Source organism: Phytophthora infestans, genomic scaffold (assembly GCF_000142945.1).
Source record: "Phytophthora infestans T30-4 supercont1.34 genomic scaffold, whole genome shotgun sequence".
Lineage (NCBI taxonomy): Eukaryota > Oomycota > Peronosporomycetes > Peronosporales > Peronosporaceae > Phytophthora > Phytophthora infestans.
Genome location: NW_003303725.1, coordinates 816,119 through 826,660, shown reverse-complemented (window position 1 = coordinate 826,660; position 10,542 = coordinate 816,119). Strand labels below are relative to the sequence as shown.

The following is a 10,542-nucleotide window of genomic DNA, read 5'->3' as shown; positions in this document are numbered from 1 at the left end:
CACTTAGAGGAGTCAGTGTCTCCTCGAAGAGTGAGAGGCACTCTGGGGTGGCGGAAGCCGTTCAAGTAGAACGGCGTGAACCCGGTGGACGCGTGCATCGCGTTGTTGAGCGCAAACTCAACAGCTGGAAGCTGCGTCGACCACGTATGTGGTACCGCCGCGCACACACTGCCAAGAGTGTCCTCGAGCACTCGATTGACGCGCTCTGTTTGGCCGTCTGTCTGCGGATGGTTCGCAGTGGGACATCTGCAGACGAGCTCCGAGTAAAGGGAACAGCGTTTTTCAAAACGAAGCAGTGAACCGCGGGTCTCGGTCCGAGACAATCGTCTCCAGGAGACCGGCTGAGCAAGATGTACCATCTTGCTCAGCCGACACACGAACACTAAAATTCCGGTGTTGCCGTGTCCGTCGGCGGGAAGCCCAAAGATGAAGTCAAGACTCATCGACTTCCAACAGTCAGCCAGTACGGGCAGGCCCTGTAGTGGAGCCGAAGAGTGCCCTGCGGGTTTGACCCGCTGACATGTTTCGCATGTCTTCACGTACCGGGCGACCCACTTGTACATGTGGGTCCACCAGAAGGACTGAGAGACCGACAGAAAGGTCTTCTCGCGGCCCAAGTGGCCGCTGGAGGGCGCGTCGTGCGCCTTTGCGAGGATATCGAACTTCAGATTCTCGTCGTTGGGTACAACCACCCGTGGAGGATCAGTGGGCTCCACCCGGTAATAGAGGAGTCCATCCTTCAACTCATATCGGTGGAGCCGTGAGCGATGTCGCGAAGAGAGCCAGTCGGACTTCGCGCTCGTTCCTGCCATAAGGAACTTGACGATAGGCGCGACATCCTCATCGTCCCGATACGCCATGCATATCCGATCATATAGATCCGTTGTCACCCGCGTGATGTGGACCAACTCATAGTCAGGACGCCGAGAGAGGGCGTCCGCAAGCACGTTGAGCTTGCCCGGCTTGTATTCGATGCGGAAGTTGTATTCCGCGAAGAAGGACAGCCACCTCGCCATACTTTGGGAGAGGTGAGGCGAGTTAGTCGCCGTCCTCAAGGACGCGTGGTCTGTGTAGATCACAAAGGGCTTAGGGCCCAGAAGGTGAACACGAAACTTCACAAGGGCATATTTCATTGCCAGGAGCTCCTTGTCATGGACAGGGTAGTTCCGCTCGGCGGCTTTGAGCTGCCTGGACTGGAACGAGATGACTCGTTCGTGTCCAGCCGTGTCGGCCTGCAGCAATGCACATCCGATGGCGCAATCGGAGGCATCGCAGACGACGCTAAACGGATTCGTCTCGTCCGGCAGGGCCAGGACAGGGGCCTCTTGGAGACTGGCCTTGATGCTGTCAAAGGCATCCTGGTGCTCTTGCTCCCAGCGCCAGTCGGCGTCCTTCTGAAGGAGGCCCGACAAGGGCTTAGCGAAGCCCGCGTACCCTGCGCTATACTTGTGAAGGTAGTTGGCTAAGCCCAACCACTTTCGAAGATTCTTCTGGGATCGGGGCGTCGGCCATGCTGCTATGGCCTTGACCTTGTCTGGGTCAGCCCGAACGCCCACGTTGCTTACGAAGCAACCGAGAATTTTAATCTCTGGTGACGCGAAAACGCACTTGTCGATGTTGGCGTAGAGCTTGTTTGCTCGCATTACGTCCAACACTCGACGGAGGTGCTCTAGATGCACCTCCATGGCCGTCTTGCCTCCCTCGGCACGGCTATGGACGAATATGTCGTCGAAGTACGTCTGTACTAAGGTACGCAAAGAGCGTAACAATTGCATCACCAGGCGATTGAACGTCGCCGGGGCGTTAGACAAGCCCTGCGGCATGACGAGCCACTCCCAAAGCATGCCGCTTGGAGTGCTTACCGCGGTGAGCGGGATGTCGCTCTCTCGCATCAGGATTTGGTAGTATCCGTCTATTAAATCCAGCGCACTGTACAGCACGCTCCCGGCCATGTTGTTCAACAGCACATCCTTTCGTGGGATTGGTGCTTGGGCCGGCACCGTTGCGTTGTTCAGCTTGTTATAAGCGTGCGCCAGACGCCACTTTCCGTTCGGCTTCCGAACGCAGAAAGTCGGCGTCGAGTACGGGGACTTCGACACACGCACCATGCCTGTCTTCGCTTTCGCGGCGAAGAAGGCATCAATGACCTCGTACTGTTCGCGCGGGAGAGACCATTGCCTCGTGACACAATACTTTGTGCCAGGCACGAGATTGATCTCGTGCCGTACGCCTCGATCCGATGGGAGTTGGGTAGGTGGGTGTTTGTTCACCACGTCCGCATACTCCTTCACCAAAGGATACACCGGATCCTTGGGGTTCTTAAGAATCTCAGAGCCCAAGCGCGTCTGACGCTGCTTCTTCAGGTCTTCCAGGACGTTCTCGTCCAAGACAGAGGAGGAGTTCAGCTCCTTCCAAGTGGTCTCAGGTCTCATGAGTACCATCTCAGCAATTTCTCCAGCCTTGAGGTTGGCCAGGAAAGACTTAGCCGTCATTTCCTCGAGGTTCAGTATCTCTGCAACCTCTGGCAACGGTTCCAAGTGGACACCAGATGCCTTGACGGGTAAACCGGTCTCGCCATCGAAGATGTGATAACACTCTTCCACCGGCCTTGTCGGGAGCCCGGGCCCTGGACTCCGAGTCGCTTGAAGCGATGTCGATCGGAACGAAGTTCGGATCCGACTTGAGGCGGCGGCGTCGTTGACGACGGCGACCGTGACGTCGAGCTTTGCTGCCCACGTCTAGGGATGTCGGCGCTACGGCATCCGAGGCACTCGTGGCCTCGTGTGGTACCGTGGTACCCACACAGGAAGCGTGTTCGACGCCTTCCTCTTCAGTTAAGGTCTGGGTGACCGCGTGTGGCACTGTGTTACCCACGCAGGAAGCGTATCCGACGTCTTCGTCTTCAGTTAAGGTCTGGGCGACCGTGAGTGGAACTCTGTTACCCGCTCTAAACACGCTGTTTTCAGTGTTCGTGACAGCTGCAGCTGCCTGTGGACCTAAGTTACCCACTTAGCCAGCGCCTCTTCTGGGCGCTGCCACCATCAAAACATCCTCAGAGTCGTCATATACGTCGACGACTCCCAAGCATCTGCCGGATGCTTTGGTACCCTGGCAGCCCTTGCGGGCGCCCCGGGTCCTGACAGAGGTGGGAACATGACTCACCAATGCTCTGTCGGATTGCGCAGGGCGGCTGGCACCGATTGCCTTGCCTCGCCAGTCGATCCAGGGCTCGTGCTTTTGAAGCCAGGGCATACCCAGGATCATATCATATGAATCCATATCGAGAACAGTGAGCTGTTCGAGGCTGTCAAAGTCTTCAAACTTGACGGCCAGATCCACTTGGACGTTGGGGACAGTGACGACCTTCCCGTCGGCCAGCCGAACTGACACCGTCCCGTTGCCCTTGCTTTCTCTCAAAACATCGGACAAATTGTTGCTGTTGCGAGCAACCGTCTGGCGGCGTGCGAAATTCTTCGACGCCCCAGAATCGATCAAGATTCTAAAGGGATGATCTTATCCCCGTACACATCCGTGTACTACGAGCAACCCGCCGCTACTTTTCGCCGATTCGAGAGTGCGAAGACTCTAAGGGGCTAAGTCCCCGTGGTACGCGCCACCCGCGCACCCATCACGAAGACTTAGTTCTTCCCCAGTAGGGCGCCCGCCCCTACTGGTTCCCGGCGTTCCCCTGTCCCCGGGATCCTGGCTTCTGCCAGCGACCCTTGAGAACGGGCTTGGGGAAGGACCGTCTGCGGAGTCTTTCCGCGGAACAGTCGCGCTTGAAGTGGCCCATCTTCCCGCAGCCGAAGCAGCGGATGTCACGCTGTTCGGCGGACCCGAGCTCCATGGGAACTGGTCCGTTGGGGCTTGTTCGACCGGGAGCCGACAAGGAACTCCCAGGCCATGCTGAGGCCGGCGTACGCACCAGGCGATGGCTGTACTCTTCTTGAAGAGCCACTTGAATCGCCTCTTCAAGGGTGCTTGGCTGCACCCGGAACAGCTGAGTGCGTGCGGGGCCCACTCGAAGGCCGTCCATGAACACAGTCATCTTGATGTGTTCGTTGAGTGGGTTTCCCACTAGGGACGCCGTGAGCTCCCGTATCTCTTGCACATACTCGTGCAGCTCGTGCCTCCCTTGTTTACACGCGAGGAGGCGCGAACGCTGGCGGTACTCGTAGTTGGCCGGGAGGAACGCGGCTCGGAGCCGCTCGCACAGCTGAGCCCAGGATGTGAAACATCCAGGGGATGCTGCTTCCTGTGTGTACACCCAACTCTTAGCACGGCCGCTAAGGTTGGAGAGTGCAAAAGCAACACGCAGTTGCTCGGTCGAGATCAGAGCCGCGTCCAACGCGAGCTCTACTTCTCGGACCCCGAAGTGAAGGCTCTCGCCTTCCTTCCCTTCATACGGCTTAACCTTCATCCGTATTGGCTTCTGGTGAGGCGGATTTGCTTCCGCCGCCGGAGCCTGCAGGCTCTCCCGCACATGCGCGATGAGGCCCTGCTCGTACGTGTCGAACGCATTGACGCGCTCATGCTGCTCAGCCGGTGTTGACACCACCAGGCTCTGCAGGGCTTCCATCCCGAAGATGCCTGCCATCTTCCGAACCGACTCAAACTGAGAGTCGTTCCTATCCATGGCAACGAACTTCGGAGAGGTTCAGGTAGTCTACCCGCGGTGGCGTGGATTGACTACAAGTGCTACCAAGTGTGACGGGGTCACACAGCACCTTGCGCTAGAGGAAGTTATCTTCCGAGAGTATACAAACTCTCAGTGGACGGCAGTTCACAGGTCCCCTGTTTATTTAAAGAGAGCGAAGTGACCTAAATAAGGTAGATTGTACTGTAGACCATGTGTACATCCGGACACCCCAAAATTATATACAAACAAAAAACCGTGTCAGAAAAAGAGAATTTTTTTCTCGTATACAAAGTGCAAATCTTTCTGCTTGGTTCATTACTGCTCTTGCCCGTCAAGAAAATGCTGAACGACATCATCCGCGTCGCTGACGGTCTCTTCAACCGCGTGAAGACGCTCTAACTGTTGAATTACGATGTTCTGAGGGACGTCAGCCGCTGGCTCAGCCATTTGACGCTTAAATCCACTTCTGATAACCTGTGTACCTAACTCACGTCACGCTGTCGTAGCCCAATGAATAGCATCGTTTCTAGACGGAGGTGAGAGCACAAACTTAGCGCTAGACTCGCTTGACGAATACGTACGCAGTTGCTGCGCAATGTAATCCACCCAACGCTTTCTCAAACGCTGCTTGAGTGGTCGAAACCAAGAGATATCTGCCGGTTGACACACAGATGTCAAGCCTGGTGGCACCTTCACTAAGTGAATGTTCAAAATTTCAGCGTGCTGTGCTGCTTCCTTTGTCCAGTGTGCTGAGAAATCGTCCCAAAGCAGGAGAACTGGAGATGCCTCGTCTCTATCGGCAAAATGGTAGTCTAAAAATGCGACAGACAAATCCGAATTCCACCAAGCGGAACTGTTACCATAGATTTGAACTTGAAGATCAGTCTGGATACTCTTCATTTGGCGCCATAATGTATCACCGAAACCGTGTTGAGCTACATAGTTGTAGGCACCTCTCTCGGGGATTTTCGATGGGTCTGTTTTAACAACGTAGAATGAATCATATTGCTTACCTGTTGAGTCTGCAAGAAACATTCCTGTTAAACGATCCTTGTCCTTTCCTCCGCAGCGAACCCATACCGTTTTTGCCCCTTTTTATTGATCGTCTGTTTGGGCAGATATTCAAAACAGATCCCACTTTGGTCTGCATTGTATATCTTGTCAACTCCAAGTTCCAACTTGGTTCGTTCAACTTCACACCAAAATGCTCCTGCAGCTTCTTCCATGGCTTCTGGTGATTTCTGTCCTTGGCGAGTTTTAGCACGTAGAGATAATCCATGCCGCGACAAAAAACCTTGCTGCCAGCACCAGCTACCCTCAAATACGCCCTCAGGAATACCTTCAGTGTGTGCGATATCTACAGCCTGAAGCTGCAACATCAACCGGGATATCGGTACGCCCTCACCACGTAGAGTATTAACCCACTCGACTAAGCCTTCTTCCGCAATCGCCGATAGAGTCGTTGCAGTGCCCTTCTTTCTGTCAGCTTTGAGGTGCGCTGTAGCCGAGGAAGATGCCTTGGACTCTATTTTCTCTCTATCCTTGATCCAGTCGTAAATTCTCTTCCTCTTCGACTCTCGTTTGGGCTTGGTGAGATGGCTATAGAACTTATTTAGAGTAGCAGGCATGCCGTGATCTCGAACGTAGTTTATTATGTCGAGCTTTTTACTAAAACTTTCACAGTCACGTGTATGACCATTGTCACGGCGTCCGCTGCTGGCAGGTGCTCGCTTCCGCCCTCGTGCCATGCTGGAAAAACTCGCTGTGAGTGCCCGACAAGACGCTTTTCTGTGCTAAAATCGCACTATCCGTTACGATGGGTTGGGTAAAAATAAGTCTGTCCGGTTGAACAAATGCACTTCAGTGTGATGGATACATTGCTGTGATTGGTCAGAGGGTGTGTCCGGATGAACAAAACGTCCGGATGTACAGTAAACTGAGTATATTTATAGGTAGGTTAAGTTTGGGTTTAATACAAACTATAAGTTACCTATAGAAATGCAATGTCGTTTGACCAATGGTTAGCTTTGAACGACCTTGGTACCTTGTACCAAATATCCCGGAGTATGACGTGTCATATACCTGAAGTGTGAAGTGTCACAGTTCATGTAACCAGGGTACACCTAGGGCTACGTACCCCCTTACACACTCGCCCGTTAGATACTTGGCTGACATTTTTATTTCTAGCGGAGTCCATTAAGTGTGGAGCTCCAGCAACTCCCAATCTGCCAAGTGTGGGGCGAATATTGTGTTGTTAGGGCCTGGTCGGGGAACGAGCGTTTTGATCACAGTACTACACCGTTCATCTTTCCCACGAACAACAACACCAACAACATCAGGTTCTAAATTTAAAGCCATTCCATTATTATTACCACTATTAATGTATTTACTACGAAAAAAAAAAATGAATAAATTACTTGGTTAACAATTTTATTTCTACCCGTTGGATCTCAGTTCATTCCGCAACTTGCCCCACCTCAAACAAGTCCAGATAAATCCCAAATTGCATCCATGGTGCCAATTTGGACTACCTCAGTATCCACAACAACATCGAGCACGACGGATCGCTTGCCAACACAGACGCCTACTATGGCCACGGCCCAATGTTGGCTAGCGAAACGCTCGCTGAGGGCCTCTTTAACCGCGCAAAGAGCGACGGACTACTTACAAACAACATAGCAGCGAAGACCATCAATGGCCGTGGAAATACGTGCCACGTCCAGAACTCGGAAAGTACCTTCGGAGTGAAGGCGCAGACGGTGACATTCTGGGAGGTGTCTAAGCTATTGATGGGTCTTGGCAGCGGTGATAACGATATCGGTTGCCCACGCGCGCTCGTTCATCATAGACGAAAAGATCCCACCCAACAACACGCGTCCAAAGTCAACAGATAGCGTCGCTGACCTACTATCTAGAGCTGCATTCATCAAGGCGCTGTCACTAGTATAAATCTCCTCGAAGACTTTTCACTGTAATTGCTTAGCAAACAACACTGCTTGCATTTTACCGGTGCGCAGACAGCTATCATCGGGTGACAATTTATTTAGATTCTGTTTCAAATAGTGTGAGATAAAAAGTTTGTAATTTCGCTCCGTTGTTGGATCAGCTCATCAGGTTACCGCTGCGAATCGGTCAATTTCTCTTGTTACGCGCAGGTGAATGGGAGGATGCAGCGATCAGTCGGTCGACTCAAGAAGGCCAACAATTGCTCTCACGTGCAACAATGAATAATTTTGGTAAAATTATAATACCAATATTTCTTCAAAGTAATACAGTACTGCACCCCGTTTTCGCGCCCTAGGACCTTTAATAAACTTCCGTATGTGATGATAGTAAATTCAAATAAAGGAAAGTCTGTATGCTAAAACCTAATTTATTTGTAAAATCTATAAGGTCCACCTCCGCGAAAACGGGGTGCAGTACTGTACATGTATCGCGAATAATTCGAAATGCAAGTCCCAGTAAGAAGAGCTCGTCAATGGTTACGATGGGGATGAGGAACATGTCTTGCCCCCCCCCAGATACACCAACAGATGAGCAGGACGTACGGAATACCTTAGTCCAAACGACGTTTCCGTGAAGTAGTGCCAAAGTGTGCAGCAATATGAAGTTCTGTCTGAACCTTCAGAGCGTCACTGGCCTCCACCCGAGCCCAACACTGGAAAGAAATGAGCAATGCTATGTGGCCAACAATCTTATTCAAATGACCCCGTAGAACTCTTTAAACGCACAAATATGTTAGCGTCCTTGGCCGGTGCTTTCGCAGTGTATGAAACCGAAGTATTGAGGTGCAATGTGTGACGAGGCTACTTTGTACTTACTGCATTTCGGTAGCAGTACTCTTTCTCCGTCGCCTTTCCCTTACGGTAAAAGGCTGCAGGGAAAGGTCGCATCGCACATACTCTACGTGCACTTCGAAGTATTTTGTTTCGATTGTATAATGGCCACGCAGCCCGAAGCCAGCGACACTCTGAACCTTCGGTGGTGGATTTGTCCATTCTCGTTCGCGGCGTCGAGTTGCAGTGGTCACCAATCCGTGCGTCTACTTCATAGCACTACTTTTGCGATCCGGGTCTGATTTCAGATATTCTCCAAAATATTTATTTCCCTGAAATACCAGAGCATACCGTAATCAACACTAATACCCGAAAATACATTTATTTTCCTTATATTTGGACAAAAGGATCCGAAAACACTCCTAATATCGTGTGATGCACATTACTTTAACTTCAAATTATTGCGTCCAACACGGTGCATTCTTATCGCTACTTCTATCTAGCACTCTCATCCTCGCAATCGTGCACGCGTTCCCGCCTCGTCGAGTTGCAGGGCTCGCTACTTGCAGACCATCAGGAGGGGAGGGACCACCTGCCGACCCATAGGAGAATCTACGCCGTAGACGCACTTCTAGCCATCCAAATTCTCTTTCAACAGACTGCGCAATGGATTTCACGCCCACTGACAATGATGTGGATATGATGCACGATGACTCGATGCTCAACGCTAATCTGGCGGCGCAGTACGGTCACCAGCAGGGACAGCGCATGCCTCCACATCCGGGTATGCAGGGTATGAACGCCGATCCGCAAGCTGTGTTCCCCGGCGTCTACGTGCCTGGCTTGAACCCTATGGATCAACCCCAACAAGGTGATGCCATGGAGGAATATGCTCGTCTAATGGGCATCAAGGTGGAGAACGACGACCCGAACGTCAATGCAAACGCCTTCGGTGTTCCTGGTCCCAACAATGACATGTCCAAGATCCAAGCCAACGCCGCGTACTTCGAGAACCTCATTAACCGCGACCGCAACGACGGCATGGATGACGGTAACAACGTCACGTCCATGACGCTGCCTGCGGGTATTGGTGGTGGCATGAACGGCTTCATGGGTGCACCTATGCCACCTGCGCCGCCCATGTACAACCCCAGCACGGAGCTAGCGTTCCAGGACGGAGGTTCGCGACTGTACGACCCGTCGTCTGGCTTCCCGGGACAGTCTCCGCCTCTGCCCTTCCACAAAGGTCCTCAGGTGCGACCGGGTATGCTCCCTCCTGATATGGTGGGGTCACAAACCTTGCCACCCGAGATCATCTCGGCGATGATCAAGAACAACCCGACGCCCAACTTCGAGAACCTCAGCGAGGACGAGAAGCAGGCGCTGATCAAGGAGGAAAAGTCGCGAGAGCGTAACCGTGACCATTCGCGCAAGTCGCGTCTGCGCAAGAAAGAGTTTGTCGAGTCGCTTAAGCACGAGGTCGGACAATTGCAGGTGTACCAGCAGATCTGTGAACAATGCATGGACTGCATCGCTCTGGTGGCCGCAGAAGCCTCGGCGGTGTTCCTCTTCTCGAGCGCCGCCTATACGCGCGTTCTCGGGTACCAGAACCACCAGATTGTGCCTGGTCAGACGAGCTTCCTGGATATGGTGCACCCGGTGAGTCGCAACTAATGTTCGTTTGATTGTTATCATTGCTAATTTCGTATGTATTTTCGGTGGCGAATAGGACAATGTGCATGCAGTCCGCGCGGTGTTCACGAAGCTTAACACGTTGGGCGAAACCCATAGATGTACGTATAAAATCCTCTCTGCCGCACCTTTGTTGCCGTTCACAAATCTGATAATTGGTTTTTGTAATCATTAATTTTTGCAGTTAAATTCCGAATAAAATCGAAGGATGGCGAGTACTTCAACGCGGAGACGACAGCTCGCCTGGCGGAGAAGGGAGTGGTGTGCTCCACCCGTGTGGACCGCGACATTTAACGCGCGAGCTCGATGCAGCAGCCTCCACCGCAAAGGCGATGACAGGGCGATAGGACAGCGACGACCTCGCAGACGGGCTCTGCATGGGGCAGACTGCAATGTGTACGAAGAGCGAACAGGTGGGAGACGTGCGAGTGGAAG

General features: G+C 52.6%; 1 protein-coding gene across 1 annotated transcript; it reads left to right on the top strand.

Annotated features, from left to right (window-relative positions):
* Window positions 1-8,964: 8,964 nt before the first annotated feature.
* On the top strand, window positions 8,965-10,401 carry PITG_14416 (uncharacterized protein; the record flags this gene model as incomplete). Its single annotated transcript, XM_002898838.1, has 3 exons — window positions 8,965-10,074; window positions 10,145-10,208; window positions 10,292-10,401. 3 exons carry the CDS (start codon window positions 9,082-9,084, stop codon window positions 10,399-10,401), a joined length of 1,167 nt encoding a protein of 388 aa, XP_002898884.1.
* Between the last annotated feature and the right edge of the window lie 141 nt (window positions 10,402-10,542).